Raw genomic sequence first — 19,193 nt, 5'->3', positions numbered from 1 at the left:
AACCAATCAGCGACAATCGGCCCCTGTAAGGCGGAAGTCCTCGAGGAAGACGGGGCGAAAGCCCAAGGAGGAGAGCGAGGAGCGACGAAGAGCGGAGGACGAGATTCGGAGGTCGGAACCGGAGGAGAGCGAGGAGCGAGGGAGACGGAGACGGAGAGCGAGGTGAAGAGCGGAGGACGAGATTCGGAGGTCGGAAGCGGAGGAGACGAGAGAGCTGCAGAGCCAGGAGGCCACCTACACGGCGTCTCGCCCTGCCACGCGCCTGGAGGAGCGTGGCTGGGAAAGGTACGGGGCCGGATCCTGGGCTTAATGTCCACACCGGGAGGGAGTTAGCTTTTCTTGCTTTTTGATTTATCGGGGAGGTCACGGGGCTTCTAGAGGTATTTTTTTTTTCATTCTCTGAAAAGGAAGGACTCGACTCACTCACAGAGCTCCTCTTGTACCACGTGTGTTCTTGGTGGTGGACCCCGGTGACTCCTCACTACCTTTCCCCCCTCACAACCCCAAAAGAAAGGAACAGACAACTTAATATTTGCTCTCCCTTCCTTGCATGTCCACCGGAGGCCTACCACCTGACGAGGACCCCGGAAACGGAGAAGACAACGTCGCTCCTGCCCACACGGAGAGAGAGAGAAGAGAGAGAGACCGAGACATTGCTTGTATACGCTAATAAAACCACAAATCAAGTATACCGTCTAGCCGTGTCCTTGTTCTACTCGCGGGGAGTACAACTATTGCTGACAAAGAGCCAACCCAGTGAAGGGCTGGTACACACCGCACGCAGGAGACTAAAAACAGGGCGGGGGCGCAATGGGCATGCAAATATAATTAATGTTTAAATATTGGAATTTACAGGTGTTCTGTAAGCTGCTCTTACTAAAGGCAATTCATAGTTTGTATAGTTTTATATCAAAAGTCGGCAATGTACAACACACAGTAACTAAAGTTTGGAAAAATACAGTCAGAGAGTTGAGAAATTGTATGGTCGACATGCACAACTCGCAATTTACTCGCCCTAGCGCACGCTGCATGCAACTGCACAAACTGCGTAGTTTAGGAAATACACCAGTTTGTTAAGTAAACAGCTAATGGGGAGTTTGGGGCAGTTCAAACTTCTAGCAAAAACTACTGATCATACCTTTCAAGCAGCCTAGGCTCAAATGCTGGACAACGAGCCAAAATGAGAAGGGGAGATTCAAATCACCTTGAGTGGATCATTCACGTTTCAACATGCTGTTATCAGACAACAAGTTGTGAATAACAGACGTCTGAACGACGATGCCAGTAATGCAAGTCCCAAGCAGATGCTGTGCTGCTTCACTGAAGTATTATTTCAATAAAGCAATGGGAACAGCTGTGACCTCAATTTACACCAAGTCCCATGTAGCGCCCTAATATTTGCACTTGGGGATTAGGTTAATGCAGTCTGCAGAGTTAACATGAATATATTATATGCAACTTACTTCTAAATTGTAAAACGTTCTTTGTAAAGGTAATGAGTACTGACAAGTGATATTGTTTAGGGAAGTTGGCTTTGGCGACTGCTTCAAAGTTACTTTGTACATGAAACAATGAAGCTCCATAAAGCACAATGTCCCAACACATCATCTGCTACATGCAACGAATAACCAAAAAGGCATATTGCATGAATGTGTTATTCAATCCGGAAAGGGGGCAATGCAATCACGTGAGGCCGCCTTTATGGCTTTTATGGGGCCATAAAAAGGAGCCGAGCCTGTTCTGCGAGGAAGAGATGGTCGTAAAGATGATTCAGTTTATTTAATTTATATCTCCGAGCCGTAAAGAGGGGGAGAAAAAAGTCCCACCAGTGTGGGAATTCATGCGCTGCATCCAGGGGTAGATCTGAATGCTGGTCTTCTGCTCCTGGACACTGGCCCTGCTTTGGTCGCTGCTAAAATCCTGGCCAATTGAGGTCTGTGTGTTGTGTCCCATCGCATTCTGCCGGCGGCTAGAAAGCATGTCCTTGTCCTGGTAGAAGGCGTTAGACCCGTACTCATAGGGGCCGCAGCCGGAGCTGAACACTACATTGTCTTGCGGTGACTAGAACGGAGACGAGTAGATCCTGTTCTGAGCCACGGCTGCTCCATAAATCGAGAAATGCCTGACGGTGTCATAGGCAGATGAATTCAGGGCCATGTTGGGCAGCACCTCCTGCCCACTGGCAAGATTGCAGGATAAAGACTGGTTGGTGAAGTAGGAATTCATATCAAACCCCCTTTTACCTGCCGCTAGATTTTTTTAAATATTTATTTCTGTCTCCACTTTGTAGCCTGATCTAGATTGTTATAGGGACGGCTCCACTCCGGGACAGACAAAATGACAAAGTCAGCTGACCTGCCTAGAGCCAATAGGAAGCAAGATGTCAAGAAAGGGAAAAACTGGTTTTGCTTGTGTTGATTCCCCAGTTGAAACTATGTATACATGAAACGCAAGTCTCGAAATGCTGAATACGTAACAAACTGCCATATGGAGAAAAGGAAATGAGTGAATAAAAACATTATGTGCATTTTAAGTTGAGGCAGAACGGGGCATGATTGTTTTAGACTGAAAGGCAACTCGTATGTACACTTTTTAAAAATACAGTTTCCGTTTACGTAGAGAGTTCTGAGATGAAAAATCATATTAATATTTTCATTTTGTATATATATAAAAAAGAATTGTCGCAATTAAATGCTCTTAAATGGTTTATTTAGAAGATGTGCTTTTGTTTGCTGTGAAAGCGAAAGTGATCGGATGCGCTCTGTGGTAATCACGCGAGTGGTGCGCACGCAGCAGTGATCGCACTGGAAGGGAGGTAGATGGCGCCTGCGCGCGTGCACGCAAGCGCTAGGCCGGCTGTGGCAGCACTTTGAAAACCTGTATACTAAATATCTCTCCGAGCAGCGCATGCGCTGGCTCAGGCGAGACCTAAAAAAGACTTAGTATTGATCCGAAAACTGGACACCTTCGGTCTACTCTTCCTAAAAGACAGAAGTTACACCTCCCACAAGATGACCCTATACCTCTGAAGAAAAGGAGATATGGGCACTAACCCTGGGCCACTCACATGGGCCCAGAAGATTTAAGACCTACCTGGCATCCAGTGATCTCAATGACCTTCACAACTCTTACTCTCCTAGGTCAAACACCAACACGATCCCTCCGGGACAAATACAAACCATCCACTCTAACCAGAACAGAGCACCCCCCCTCACAATCTTAGTCATCAATAAAGACAACCTCATGAGAGTGAACGTCATCCAGACTGCTTTCTTCACTGAGAAATCAAGACTCCTCACCATTGAGCTCGCCTCCAAGAAGGCGCTACTGCCATCCTCTGGGTCCCCATCACCCCTTGACCTCTTAAACGCAATCCTATCAGCCTGAACACCAAGAACAATGCATCATGGGGCTCCTTTACCCCATTCAGTGAAAGACATCAACAAGATTCTCCAGAATATCAACCCATCTAACCACTTCAACGACACGCTGCCCACAGCCATCTTCAAAGAAATCAAGAATGTCCTCATCCCCACCTGGACAAGGATTGTAAATTCCTCACTGTCACAAGGCACGATCCCAGACTGCCTAAAAGCAGCTCAGGTATCACCTATACTAAAAAACCCTAACACAGTTAGAGCTAACCTCAATAACTTCCACCCTATCTCCAACATCCCCACCTTAGCCAAACTCCTAGAAAAATGCGTACAATCCCAGCTTTGTGCACACATAAAGAATTTCCAACTCCTAGACCAGCATCAATCTGGCTTTCGGAAGCGACACAGTACTGAAACGGCTCTCACTCACGTTATGGATGACATTTTAAAAATGCTTGACCAAAACAAATCTTGCCTCCTAATCCTCCTTGACCTTTCCTGCGCATTCGACACGGTCAATCATGACAACCTCCTATCCATTCTGAAGAACAGGATGGGTTTCTCCGGTCCGGTGTTACAATGGTTCTCGTCCTTCCTCCCCCACAGAACACAGTCAAGGCAAACTACCGTCACTCCCAGCACACTCCAGTACTCATGGGGGTCCCCCAAGGGTCCGCCCTATCTCCTATACTCTTCAACCTTTTCTTGGAACCATTAGCTAATTCACTAAATTCCACAAACATTCTCTTCCATACACAACTTTATTTGAAAATCTCCACCCCGGATAACATCATTTCACTGAACACTACCCTAACGTCTACTCAAAATTGGTTAACTGAGAACCATCTCCTGCTCAACACCTCCAAATCTGAATTCCGCCTCATCCCTCCTCCGAGCCACATCCCCAAGCTAGACCTTTGGTTGAATCCCCTCACTGCTTTCAACCGCACCCCCCTCATTATGGACTCAGCCAAATCTCTCGGAATCAACCTGGACAAGCACCTCAACATGAAGAATCATATCGGACACGTAGAAATATCAAACCATTCCTTCCACAAACTGATTTTAAGCAGGTGGTCCAAGCGCTTGTTTTACCGAGGCTTGACTATGGCAGCGCTACGCATGTGGCCTTCCCAAATACACCCTGGCTCCACTAAGGGCATCACTGAACGTGGCGGCTAGACTGGTTATAGGTACCAAACGCATATATCCCCAGTCCTAAAATCTCTTAAATGGTTGCCCTACGAAGCTCAAATTCAGTTAAAGATTGCCGTTCTGGCGCACAAAGCCCCCCATTTCAAAACTCCCAGGTACTTAGCGCAAAAGCTTGAACTATCCTGTGGCGGGAGAGCCTCAAGAAGCGCTAACACTTGCCTCTTGAAACCATACATCTTTAGCAAAAAGAACTTGCCACCGTGCCTTGCCTGGCGCTGCCCCAAAAATATGGAACTCTCTTCCACCGGAAGTACGCAGAATCTCCTCAACGATTGCTTTCAAACTGGAAGCCAAAAGATTCCTAATGAACAAATTCTTACCTTAATTGGGCTAGGTTCATCTGCTCGAAGTCATTGATCTTCAACCATTGGACCATCAGTGGATACAGCTCTTCTTTACCTCCTAGTGGCCGCCCCTCGTAGCCCGCTAAGTACCTCTTTATTGTATTACTCTCCTTTGACCCATCTGTCTTGTAATTATGTATCTGAAAGAAACACGTTAGTTCGATTCCTTACCTTAGAATATCCCCAGGCGTCAGACTGGATCCGGAAGATGTTTCGTCGGCAATACCCCTTGCGCGTCGCTAGGCGTCGTCTGCGGCTCCGCGTCTGTCGTCGAATGACGTCGTCGGAGTACTTAGACGCCGCACTCGCGCGCTGACGTCAGTTCTTCTTTTTTTCCGCGCCAGTAATCGCCGATCCGGGAGAGCTACCCCTTTAGTCACTTTTTGACTAACTTTTTCGACTCTTTTTGGTCACTTCTCGACTCTGGTGCCGATAGGATGCCTGGTTTCAAGGCCTGCGACGACTGTCACCGACTGATGTCGGTGACCGATCATCACCGCCGGTGACTGTACTGCTTGGGCCTCGACCACGACGCGGCGTCGTGCTCCGATTGTATGGCCCTGACCTCGAAAGCCAGGCGGGAGCGGTCCCGCAAGCTTCTTGAGCTTCGCCACTCTGCTCCGCGCCGCTCTCGATCCCGGTCCAGGAGGAGGTCCAACGATCGGTCGCGGAGCCGCACTCAACATCGTCACTCGTCTGGCTCGAAGTCTTTGGGTAAGTCGAGGCACTCCAAGAAGTCCAAGAGGCGACAAAGCTCTTCGGACTCCCCTCGCAGGTCGCCCGACTCGGCCGAGGGTCCGGGTGGTTCCACCCCCGCGGCTCCGCAGGAGCCGCACAAGTCCCCATACCCGACGGTCCCTGGGACTGAAGCGACGCCGGCGGAAGTCAGTGCCTTCCTCTCGGCCATGAGGAGCCTGGCCCCGCTGGCGTGCCTTCGGGCCCCGCGGACTCGACTGGGCGACCTTGCGTGCCGGCGGCTCCGGCCTCTGCGCCGCAGGTCCCCGAGGGGCCCGAGCCTGGGCCCCCGTCGACGCCGGTCGACCTCGTTACGCCTCCGGCGCCGACACAGATACCACCCCCGACGCCGGCTCCGGTCGACGTCGATCCCCGGTTCAGCCCCTGTCCGGTCCCGACGCCGATGCGGCGCCGCCCGACGCCGCATCCGACGCCGATAGAGACACATATTGTCTATCGACCGGCTCAGATCATTCCTCCTGTTTACCAGGAATCGGATGACAGGGGCGAATGGGAGGGGTCTGACGACCCTTTGGCCTTTCAGGGCCAACTTGCACAGGACTGGGCAGATGAACTGGGGGAGGCCAGTGGTTTGGATACCTCACCGGACACTGGATTCATCTCTCCTCCGACTGTGGCTTCGGAGGAGGGTGCATCTTTTTCTGTGGTGCTGCGCAAGGCGGCCGAAGCCCTTGGGCTTGAGCTGCCTGCCGTGGCTGTGAGGACTAACATCCTCACTGAGGTGCTTCAGTCTGCCGCATGCTCCACTGAGCCTCTGCTGCCATTCAATGAGGCCCTCACTGACGTTCTGCAGGGCACCTGGTCCAAGCCCTCCACAGTCCCTCCTGTGGATAGGAACGTTGCCAGGCGCCACCGCCCTGCTCCGGGCGACTCCAGTTTTCTGTCCCAACACCCCACCCCCGAGAGTCTGGTTATCCAGGCCTCTACCTCCCAATCCTCCTTCCCGTCCGCTCCTCCGGACCGGGATTCCAAGAGACTGGAACAGTTTGGTAAGAAGCTGTTCTCCTCGCTCAGTTTGGGCCTGCGGTCTTTGAACACCGCCTGTCTCTTGGACCGTTATTCCCACTCTCTGTGGGATGCGGTGGAGGACGTGCTGCCACTGTGCCCGGAGGAGGCCCGGGCGCGGCTTTCCTCGGCCCTGGCCGATGGGAGAGATGCAGCGCGCCATGCAATCCGATGTGGACTAGACACTACGGACTCGCTGGGTAGTGCGATTTCTACCACGGTGGCGCTTCGACGTCCCGCCTGGCTGCGGTCCACTGCTTTTTCAGAGGATGTCCAGACCACCCTCATGGACATGCCTTTTGATGGCGCTCGCCTTTTTGGTGAGAAAGCGGACAGTGTGCTGGCTCGCTTCAAGGAATCCCGGGCTACGGCCACGTCCTTGGGCCTCTCGGCCCCGCGGCCACAAACTTCCGCTTTTCGCTCCTTTCGTGGCCAAGGAAGGGGCACCTCTTCACGTCCGCCTAGCCACCGGCCGCAGAACCAGCCTGCACGTGGTCGCGGACGTGGTTTCCGCCGAGGCGGTACTGGAGGACGACGCGGTCAGTCCACATCCACCCGGCAGCATCCGCCTCAAAGCCTTCCTAGTCCGAGCTTTCAGGCCCATTCCACGCCAGTGGGCGGCAGAGTTCGCCATCACCTGCTCCACTGGCGTTCCATCACGTCGGACAGGTGGGTGCTGCAAATCGTCCGAAGGGGCTACTCCCTCCCCTTCGAGACGACCCCTCCAGCCATGCCACCGCAGCACCACCGTATCTCCGGGGATCATTTGGATCTTCTCCACGAGGAAGTTACGGCCCTCTTGGCCAAGGGGGCTGTTGAGCGCGTTCCGAGCCCAGAAGTAAGTCGTGGTTGTTGTTCCCACTACTTTCTGGTTCCCAAGAAGGGCAAAGGGGGCCTACGCCCGAACTTGGACCTCCGGAACGTCAATGCCTTCCTCCGGAAGGAACAGTTCAAAATGTTAACTTTGGCTAAGGTTCTGGCTGCCCTCGACCCTGGAGACTGGATGGTAGCGTTGGACTTGCAGGACGCATATTTCCACATCCCCTTCCTGCCGGCCCACCGGCGTTACCTGCGGTTCACGGTGGGTCAGGAGCACTTTCAGTTCACCGTGCTCCCCTTCGGCCTCACCAGTGCCCCTCGGGTGTTCCCGAAAGTGATGGCGGTGGTCGCAGCTCATCTGCGCAGATCAGGGGTTCCAGTCTTCCCCTATCTCGACGACTGGTTGTTGAAGGCGGGCTCGCCCCAGGCAGTCGTCTCCCACCTCCAGACTACGGCATTTCTCCTGCATTTGCTGGGGTTTTCCATCAACGTGCCGAAGTCACACCTGAGCCCCTCTCAGAAGCTCCTCTTCATCGGAGCGGTTCTCGAATCGGCGCAGTTCCGGGTTCATCCGCCGGAACAGCGGGTCCGGGATATACAGGCCCTGATTCCCATCTTTCGGCCTCTATCCTGGGTTTCGGTCAGGCTAGTGTTGCGGCTTCTGGGGCTGATGGCCTCCTGCATCCTACTAGTGCATCACGCCAGGCGGCGCATGCGGGCTCTGCAGTGGGACCTGAAGTTTCAGTGGGCCCAGCATCACGGCAACCTGTCCGACCATGTCTTGATCTCGGAGGGCACTGCACAGCAGTTGCAGTGGTGGCTCACGGACCGCGATTGGGTCACGGGCAAGAGCCTCTCCCTACCCCTACCGGAGCATGTCGTAGTGACGGATGCGTCCCTCCTGGGATGGGGTGGCCGTATGGGAGAGGCGGAGATCAGAGGCCTCTGGTCTCCGGCGGAGTCTCGCCTCCACATCAACTTGTTGTAGCTGAGAGCGATCCGACTTGCACTGAAAGCCTTCCTTCCCTCTGTCCGGGGAAGTGTCGTGCAGGTGCTCACGGACAACAGCACCGCCATGTGGTATTGCAACAAGCAGGGCGGGGTGGGGTCGTGGACCCTTTGTCAGGAGGCACTGCGCCTCTGGACATGGCTGGAACACCAGGGCATCACCCTGGTGGTTCAACATCTGGCGGGCTCTCTGAACGCCAGAGCAGACGAACTCAGCCGCCGGTGCATGATGGATCACGAATGGCGTCTGAACTCCGAGATGGCGCAAGGGCTCTTTCAGCAGTGGGGAGAGCCTTGGTTAGATCTATTCGCCACCGACGAGAACGCGCAATGTCAGCAGTTCTGCGCGTTGGAATTTCCAAGGCGGCACTCGCTCGGCGACGCTTTTCGTTGCGAGTGGAGTTGCGGTCTGTTGTACGCCTTTCCGCCTATACCACTTCTGCCCAGAGTGCTGAAGAAGATCAGGCGCGACCGGGCCCAAGTCATCTTGGTGGCTCCGGATTGAGCACGAAGGTACTGGTATCCCGAGCTACTCAGTATGTTGACCGATCCTCCGATACGTCTGCCCCTTCGGGAGGATCTTCTGTCGCAGCAGCAGGGGACGGTCCTCCACCCGAACCTGTCCAGCCTCCACCTCCATGCGTGGAGATTGAGCGGCGGCAGTTGATGCCATTTGACTTGCCTCCTGAAGTCTGTGATATCATTCTGGCAGCCAGGCGTCCCTCCACAAAGACGGTATACGCCTGCCGGTGGAACATATTTGTGGCATGGTGCACAGCAAAGGCTGTGGATCCCCTTTCCGCCCCTCTTTCTGAGGTTCTCCTCTTTCTTCTTTCTTTGGCCCGGCAGGGCTCTTCCCTGGGCACCTTGAAAGGTTATCTTGCTGCCCTCTCTGCCTTCTTACGGCTTCCTGATCAGCCCTCTCTTTTCAAGTCCCCTGTAGTGTCACGCTTTCTTAAAGGCATTACTCACACGTTCCCTCCTGTCCCTTTCGTAATGCCTCAGTGGGACTTGAATCTTGTCTTAACATTCCTGATGTGCGCTTCCTTTGAGCCTCTTCACAATTGTCCTCTTCGTCTTCTAACTCTTAAGACTGCTTTCCTGGTAGCCATCACCTCGGCTAGACGGGTGAGTGAGCTCCAGGCTCTATCGTCCAAGCCTCCTTTTCTATCTGTTCATCCGGACAAGGTTGTCATTCGGCCTCGTCCTTCCTTTCTACCGAAAGTGGTGACCCCCTTTCATCTTGGGCAATCTGTCACCTTGCCCACCTTCTTTCCGCCTCCGCATCCTTCCAAAGAGGAAGAGCGGCTCCACCATCTGGACCCCAAAACGTGCGCTCTCCTTTTATTTGGACCGCACAAAACAGTTCCGAGTGGACGACCAGCTTTTCGTTGGCTACGTGGGTGCAAAGAAGGGAAAAGCTGTGCACAAACGGACCATCTCCCGGCGGGTCGTTTTGTGTATAAAAATCTTGTTATTCCTTGGCTATGAGCCCATTCTACTCGGGCCACAGCGGCTACTACTACTTTGGGACGGGGAGTCCCTTTGCAGGACATCTGTCAGGCGGTGACGTGGGCTTCGCTGCACACGTTTGCCAGGCACTATTGCCTAGACAGCCAAGTCCGGAGGGATGGCTTCTTTGCCCGTTCTGTCCTCCAGGACTTTCTGGTGTGATCTTGGTTCGCAGACCCACCACCGGGGTTGGTATTGCTTGGGTATCTATTCTAAGGTGAGGAATCTAACTAACGTGTTTCTTTCAGATGAACAAGTTACTTACCTTCGGTAAAGATGTATCTGTAAGAAACATTAGTTAGTTAGTTAGTTAGATTCCTCACCGACCCACCCATCCTCCCCGTTCTGCGAACTGACATCTAGGGTTAAGGCTATCCTTTTCAGGGCCCTAGATTTTTTGGCACCAGTGTCGGTCTCTTGCATGGCTCTGCGTTCCCGGCGCGGAAAGCTATGTACAAGAACTGACGTCAGCGCGCGAGGGCGGCGTCTAAGTACTCCGTCATTCCGCCGCACGACGACGCCGACGATGGACGCGGAGCCGCAGACGACGCCTAGCGACGCGCAAGGGGTATTGCTGACGAAAAATCTTCCGGATCCAGTCTGACGCCTGGGAATATTCTAAGGTGAGGAATCTAACTAATGTTTCTTACAGATACATCGTTACCGAAGGTAAGTAACTTGTTCGATTATTCTTGTTGTTTATTCTTACTTTTGATGTCGATATTGCATTTATTATCTTCCTTCCATCCTTCTGTAAAGCGCTCTGATATCCTTCGGGAGCTTGTTTGCGCTATATAAAACTTTATAAATAAAGAAAAATAAATAACCCTTCTCCCCCTCATATACCTTCATCTCCTCTTCTTGTTCCCAACATTACAAAATCAAATTCACCACCTTCAATGTCACCTGACTCACAGGATGACTATTTTGGGGATGACGATCCTCGTATCCCTCAAGATCCAGATATGCCGCATGACACTGATCCCTGTGATTGGTAAGGATCCAGATCAACATAATGACCCTGACCTGTATCCCACCTCCAGACCTTCCCCACCTGATGACAACATTGGCTTTACACAACTTATCAACAGGGCTGCCCAATATCACGGGGTGGAACTACATACAGAACCTCTAGAAGAGAATTTCCTTGTAGAAACATTCACACACTCACAGAGGTCTGCTAACACTTTACCCATGCTGAAGGGCATGTTAAAACATACCGACGAGGTATTCAAAGACCCAGTTAGAGCCAGAATACTGACACCTAGGGTGGATAAAAAATACACGCCCGCTCCTACAGACCCTGTATACATAAAAGGTCCGTTACCATTAGACTCTCTTGTTGTGTCTAACGCCCGCAAGAGAGCTAACTCTCAAACTACAGGCGATGCCCCTCCTCCTGATAAGGAGTCCAAACTTATTGATGCCTCTGGCAAGAGAGTAGCTTCACAAGCCACCAATTATTGGCGTATTGCCAATGCTCAGGCTCTGTTGGCACGCTACGACAGGGCACACTATGATGAGTTGGAAAAACTCACGCAACATTTACCAGAGGAGTATAAAACTAACGACCTAATTCAAGAAGGGAAGCTCATCACCAACACTTCCATAAAATGCGCCCTAAATGCAGCGGACACCGCTTCTTGTGCTATTAACACTAGCATACTGTTGCGGAGACATGCTTGGCTTTGCATCTCTGGATTCAAGCAGGAGGTACAATCTGCCATACTTAATCAGCCCTTTGATAAAGAGCATATTTTCAGGCCATCAGTAGATACTTCATTAGAAAAAATAAAGAAAGACAATGAAACTGCAAAATCCATGGGAGCCCTACAATTAACTCCTACCAGGGGTTCCTTTCATCGCTCCTTTTACAGGGGTGGCTCAAACACTTTCGTCAGAAAATCACTCCTCCTCTTACAAAGGGAACAACCAATCTAACTCCTCCAGAGGATATTTTCGAGGAGGTTACAAAGGAAATAACAAGGGAAAAGGCAGAGGTAACTCCACCCGCACTTCCCCTGCCAATAAACAGTGACTTCTCTCCATTAACCCCCCCCCCCATCCTTCTACTCCTATCGGGGGATGTCTCTCACAGCTCCCACCTATCTGGGACTCAATCACCTCAGACCAGTGGGTAATACAAATTATCCAACATGGTTATTGCCTGGAACTTACCAGTACTCCACCAACAATCCTTCCGAGACAGCGTACAATGTCACCAGAACATCTCACCCTGTTAAAACAAGAAGTCCTCTCACTGTTCATGGAATGCCTTAAAAGGGTGATTCCATCTAGAGTTCCACCTGCACCAGCATGGAATCTCAATATTGTGCTTACCGGTTTATCGGTCCACCATTCGAACCATTGCACAACTGTTTCCTACAGTTCTTATGTTGGAAGATTGCTTTTTTACTAGCTGTTATCTCACTTAGATGTGTCACTGACCTCCAGGCATTAACCTTGGAAGAACCTTTCTCCCAACTACACAAAGATAGGGTAGTCCTTAGAATCAACCCAACATTCCTTTCAAAAGTGGTTTCAGCTTTCCAACTCAATCAGTTGATATACAAGTTTTCTTTCCACAACCAGATTAAGTTACAGAAAGAGCTCTTCAAACGCTAGATGTCAAAAGAGCTCTAATGTATTGTATTGACCGAACTAAAGACTTTAGTATATCAAACAACTTTGTTGCTTTTTCACCCCCTCACACAAGAAAACACATCTAAAACTGGCATTTCTAAATGGATAATTGAATGCATTCAGACATGCTACGCCAAAGCTAAATGATCTTTGTCTGCAACACCTAGGGCACACTGTACCCATAAAATAGGGGCTTACAATGGTCTTCTGAGGACAAATCCCAGTAGCTGATATTTGTAAAGCAGCTACATGGTCTACACCACACACTTTCACTAAGCATTATTGTGTCAATGTTTTACCATGCCAACTAGCCAAAGTAGGGCAGGCAGTGCTACGTACTCTTTCAAACAACTACAACATCCAGAGGCTAGACACTGCTTTTGGAGAGGGACTGCTTTACAGTCTATGCAGAGCATGTGTATCTACATCCACACATGCCATCGAAAGGATTATGTTACCCTGTAAGCATCTGTTTGTGGCCATGTAGTGCTGTAGATTCCATGCGCCCATCCTCCTCTCCGGACACCTGCGCCCGTTGCAGTACCTATACACAATTTCATTTGCATGGACATCTCTTTACTGATATTTACTTCACTCCTTTCTCACCCGCCTGTGGGAAAACTATCTAACAATGGAGCTGATGCCCATGCGCACTTTTACCAAGAGGAAGAGCCTGTCTCGTGACTCAACAGACTTCTTTGAAGAAAAACAACTTTCACAAATCCCAACCCAACAGTAGATGGCGGAAGTATGCAGAGCATGTGAATTTACAACAAAGAGGAGCCATCTAAGCTGAGTGTCTGGTTAAGGATGCCACCATACCATACTAGTCAATAACCGAAAATAACACAAATTGGGGGGGGGGGGGGAGTAGCTTGCAATTCCATATAAAATTGACTAAAAACCTAGCCCTGGCTGGTTACCCAAAAAATGGAAAACGCCCAGAATGCTCTTGTTGCACAGAGAACATCCGAGGTCTGAATCAGGCTGAGTCTGTACGATGTTATGAACGCTAGTTATGATAGAGACTTCTTACTTGCAGATCCCTAATCTTTTGAGTACTCCCAAGGCATCTGAGTGAATCATGGAAAATCTGCAAAAAACAATTGATGGATGAAATGCTGAACGATGTCAAACATTCACCCCCAGTACAGAGATCTGGGCCTAAATCCATTATTTTTTTGCTCCCCATGACATTCCAGTTTTCCCAGCCATATATAAATCGGTCTTGACCCTGTTCCCCATGGGAACAGAACTGCCAGGCCAGGTCCTCCCTGGACTGGAAATAAGCATCCTGGGACTGGTTTTGGGGTATCGCCCCTCATCTGCCAGGCTAGCTTGAGTCCAGTGGCATGGAGAGCTTGGGACCCACATCTGGGCATAACCATCCCACTCGGGTTGACAAATGCAAAAAGACCAATTGATGGACAGAAAGCTGAACCTGAACAAGCGTGCGCCCCCAGTACAGAGATCTGGGCCTAAGTCAATCATTTGTTTTTGCTCACAATACCATTCCAGTTTGTTCCCAGCCATATGCAAATCAGTCTTGACCCTGCTTCTTATGGGAACAGTCAAGCCCGAACTGCCAGTTCTTGTGGCCCCGGATTGGAGAGTTTGGTCTCCTGAAATCCTGAACATCAGCATCTTTTTTCTGATCGGGCAGCAACTTCGGGAGGATATACTGTTGTAGCAGCAGGGCAGGGTCCTGCATCAAAACTTGCACATGCTCCATCTCTGCTTGGAGAAAGAGCAGCAGCAGGTAAGCGCTTTTGATCATCCTCCTGTAGTTGTAGACATCATCTTGGCTGCCAGGTGTCCCTCAGCCAAATATGTATATGCCTGCCGCTGGGACAAGTTTGTGACTTGGTGTGCTATCAAGCAGATGACCGACTTCATGCTTAGCTGTCCTAAGTGGTGGTATTAGTGCTGTCCCTAGCCCAGCAAGGACGTACATTGGGCACTTTTAAAGGGTATCTTTTGTCTGTCTTTTTGTAGTTGCCAGACCAGCACCCTTTGTTTAAATCACATTTAATTGAGCGTTTTCTTATGGGTTTACAGTACATGTTTTTCCCCTTTCCTGTTTATTATGCCCCTATGGGATTTGAACTTTATTACATTCCTCATGCGTGCTCCTTTAAAACCACTCCACAGCTGTTTTCTTCGGCTGTTCACCCTCAAAAATAGCATTTCTTATAGCCATAACATTGCCAAGGCTGGTGAGTGAGCTACAAGCTGTCTCCGTCAACTCACCTTACACCACCTTCTAGCCAAAGAACTGGTTCAGCGGACTCGAGCCTCCTGCCTTCCAAAGGTAGTGGCTCCATTTCATGTCGGGCAAAACATCACCCTTCTGGCATTCTTTGCTCCGACTCACCCCTTAAGGAGGAGGAGAGAGCCCATCCATTAGATCCACAAAGGGTCCATAGTTAGTTTATTGATTGTATTCGAGAACACCACGTTCGGTCAACTCTTTATCGGATTCACTGGAGCAAAGAAAGGCAAGGGCATGCAGAAGGGTATCATCTCTTGTTGGATCTCACTCTGCATAAAGATCTGCTGAGCATTAGCCAAAAAGAAGCCCCCAGGGGTCTTACAGGTGTACTCCACCAGAGCCAAGGCTGCTAGCACCTGCTTTGGCATGTGTGGTTTGTCCTGGACATTTACCAGACAGCGATGTGGGTTTCCCTCCATATGTTCTTGAAGAACTACTGTCTGGACAATCCGATACATTGAGAAGCGCACTTTGTGCATTCGTTTCTTCAGCACTTTTTGGATTCCGCCAGTTTACACACCCCCTACTTATGAGGTACTGCTTTAGTATCTAGTCAAAAAGTGAGGTATCTGCGGTTAGGAGTCTATCAGAATAACAAGTTACTTATTTTTGATAACACTTTATCTGGTAGAAACTCTGTCTAACCACAGATTTCTCACTCGTTCTCCCCATTGTGTGAACTGAACTTTTATTTTAAAATTTCCCAATTAGAGATCTGCACACTCTGAAGTTTAGATTCCGCATGTGTGGACTGTTCTGAAAGCAACTGATGTCAGTGTGCATAGGTGACCTCTATATAGGGCCCGTGCGTCACTTCCGGAGCGGAATGATATTGGCACGGATCCACATGGCACCACCTATCGGCAGGCACGGGTACTTCTTAAAAGTTTCCGGATAAATTCTGATGAGCATTCAAAAAGTGAGAAATCTGCCGTTAGCTGTTTTCTACCAGAAAGATTATTGTTGAAGGCAACTTGTTGTTCAGGTTCCTGCCATTTTCTCCATGATTGGAGGGTTCTGGGGTTTTGTATTTGTCGGCCCTTCACACAATATTAGGTTACACTTCTCCTTTTAAGGATCCTCGTTACCAAAATACTTGTTTCCGTCTGTATGAACGACGTCAGCACCATTAAGTTGTTGTGAAAGCTTTTCACTGATAACTTATTTTTGTCTTTTTCCAGGTATGCCGGCCGCGACCCAGCCGCAGCACCAGCCACTGGGAACAAGAAGAACCACCTGACTGAACTGAAGCGCTTGTTGGATACTGCCTTTAACCTGAACTCCTTCAAGGGCTTATCTTAAACCACTGCAGCCCTACTTGGACTCCTCTTAGTCCGTCCTCCACTGTAGACTTTCTAACGTAAAATAAACCTGCTTGAGGAAATGTTGGGGGTTGGAGGAGGGTTTAGAATGGGTCACTGCTCGTGGCCAAACCCTTTCCCTGACGTTTTGGTGCAGAAAGCAGATGTCCTTTCGCCTTGGAAATACTTTACCTTTTAAATTCCTCATTGCAACCTATTGGAATCCCCACACACTCATTTTCTGAAAATTGATTTCACTTCAAACTTGCATCAAAAAGGTGCTGAGCTCTGTTCCTCTTTGTTCCAAAGAGAATCTCTGTAATTTTGTGATTCAAAATTGTTTCTGCTGCTATTGCATCAGGTTTTTTGTTTTGCACAGAGAAATGGCAGCCCAAGCTATGCTAAGACGTTAGTGTTCCTTGGAGACTGATGCCTGTGCTTCCTGTTTGCATTAAGGGCTGACCTTCACTCGGAGATCTTAACATTTATATTAGGTGTAGAAAAGCGTTTGCGGGCATATCAAGTTATCATTCCAAAAGTAGCAGGAAGCAAAGCAAGAAAACTTTATATGCTTGGTACAAACCAATAATGACAAAGAATCCTTAACCTCCCACGCCTTCTCCTTTTACTTAATTTTGCCCAGGAGATGGTATGTACAGCTTCAGACATCAGGACCAGACTGCACCTGTCCCGCAAAAAGGCGTACTTTCCAGTACTCGAATTTTCAACCACTTCTCAGCACTTGAATCAATCACGCGGTCTTCGGAACCCCCCTTGTTACTTCATAGATGACAACAGGGACATATGGTTCATGGTGTTGTCTATGCTGGTGCCAGGAATCCGTGTGTGCCGTTTCTTGGACAACAGGGACAGATTTCACAGGATGACTGTCTCTTCTGTGACAAAGAAAGGGTTCCCAGACCATGTACCTCCTGTGATACAGGGATAGTATTCAAGGGCCATTCGGTGCAGCCTTGTGATCTGTGGATTTTGAGCACACTTGCCATTGATGCCATCAACTGGGAGTTCAGGGGGATTTCTTTTACTGACATAGGTGTCAAGGTTTGCAAACACTTAATGCACTCTTTTTTAAATATATATAGCAGGAGATTGTTTTTAGTTTAAACACACCTCACGAGGAATGACTGAGAGCTGCTGCATCGTTGGGAGTTAAGGATGCACTCCTGCCCTCATTGGGTGGCAGTAAGTACATACTAGCGGATAGCTCCTTTCCGACTTTTTTAATGCTTCAAAGTCCTTATTTTAAACATTTTTACAAATTTATCATGAACCTTTGCCGTAGTGGGTTCCTGAGAGACACAGTAATAGAAGTCTTGAGCTAGCATTGAACAGTCCACATTGGTTGCATCTCTAGGGCACCGCACTACACTTTCCAGTGAGCAGACTCATTGGCTCCAAGGCTACAGCCCTTTCTTTCTGACAGCAGGTAGCAGTCGGAAACATCTATTTTCTTGGGTATACCGAGAAAATACAATGTTTTTACTGTTTTCTGGTTGGCCTTTTTGGTTTGCAAGCCAACTTTTAATACTAATCCTTCCATTTGCATATTTCTCCACTTTCTGCCATCCTCACGCCCTCACCATCCGACTTAAACATCTTGTCCCTCCATCTAGTGCTTTCCAAGGTCTGATTCGAGTGCATGGTCTCAGTTGTTGTGCATGCCTCTGTTTGCATCTTTTGAAATAATTGTTCTCTCCCTAGTGCCTCTCACCTTGATCTCAGCAGCTGCCCAACCAACAAAAAACAAATGTAAAAATGTACATATGTGAATAAAAAGCCCCCTTCACCCGACCATCAAGTGGTCACGCTCTGTGACAGATTGCTGCTGTTAAATGTACAAAAATAAGGTGCACAAGTTGTCTGGATTGACAGCATTTAATATATATCTCGTTATTTGCATCATCATGTTTGTGTTGGTGCAAAGTTTACTATACTCTGAAACGGAGGGTGCCCTGAGCTAGAACAAGCAGTGACTCCTTAGCGGTGAAGGCAATTTATTAAAGCACTTTCCCGGAGAGAACAAGCATGACTTTTTTTCATCCACTTCCTGATCATGAGCTATTTTATTTTTTATACACTTGGCTGATGTGCCCCATTTAAAAGAAAATAATAATCAACACTATAAGCCTATTTTCACGCACTGAAATGAGTTAATGAGTTTAGAATTTTCCCCGGTGCCAAATGCAGACAAACTTTTCACGGGTTTAGTGGGAATGGGAACGGCAGGTGACTTCGAGTCAGGGGCTCCCTTTGCTGCACCTTTTTATGAGATAAAGAAACCATCTGGATGCATTTTATCAATTGAGTGCCACTGACACAGTAACATAAATAATTTTATTTATTTTGGTTAAAAAAAAAAGAAAATAAATTTCAGTTATTCTTGTGCTTCACCAATAAAGAAATTATCCTTCTGGATGTGTCTTTTATTCTTACTGATGTGCCTGTAGCTAACTGGTTTTTTCTCAACTGCATCTTCTCCAATACGGTGGGCTCTTTATAACTTTATCAGGCTGATTTGGGCATGTGACAAAGCTTTCTTTGGTTATAGATATTAAAGCACTTATAGGTATTGAAGCACTTTCCTGTAAAATATGATGCAACTTTCAAACGTATTTCTTTCTGAAGGATTTTGCATCCTGCAGATGTGACTACCTTCCTTGCCATCGGGGAGTATTGGTAACATTTTTTTGTAATAATGTCACTGCCCTGACACTAGGTGGTACGATACAATTTCAGCCACAGATGCATGAAACTGTCACGTTATTTTGTTCTCCATATGTTTAGTGTGCAATTGTACGGCATCGTAGTGCTCTAACTGGAGCAATTCCAGGCGTACTCAAGTTTGGGTGAGAGTGTGTCTGGTTAAGTATATCCTGTGTGACAAGAATTGGATGTGATTCATAAGGTTTGACACAGTCTG

At 48.9% G+C, this 19,193-nt stretch overlaps 1 protein-coding gene across 6 annotated transcripts in view; it reads left to right on the top strand.

Annotated features, from left to right (window-relative positions):
- Window positions 1–18,686, top strand: part of OGDH (oxoglutarate dehydrogenase) — a 587,498-nt gene extending 568,812 nt beyond the window's left edge. For all 6 annotated transcript variants that reach the window (XM_085636081.1, XM_085636083.1, XM_085636078.1 and 3 more), the window contains one exon: window positions 16,133–18,686. In XM_085636081.1, the coding sequence (XP_085492207.1) occupies window positions 16,133–16,253 (121 nt within the window). In that variant the 3' untranslated portion in view covers window positions 16,254–18,686. The remainder of the gene's footprint in view (window positions 1–16,132) is intronic.
- Window positions 18,687–19,193: the final 507 nt, after the last annotated feature.

The sequence above is a fragment of the Triturus cristatus genome, chromosome 11 (genome assembly GCF_964204655.1).
Source record: "Triturus cristatus chromosome 11, aTriCri1.1, whole genome shotgun sequence".
NCBI classification, from domain to species: domain Eukaryota; kingdom Metazoa; phylum Chordata; class Amphibia; order Caudata; family Salamandridae; genus Triturus; species Triturus cristatus.
Note: the sequence above shows the minus strand (reverse complement) of the source record. Positions and strands in the feature narration are given on the sequence as shown.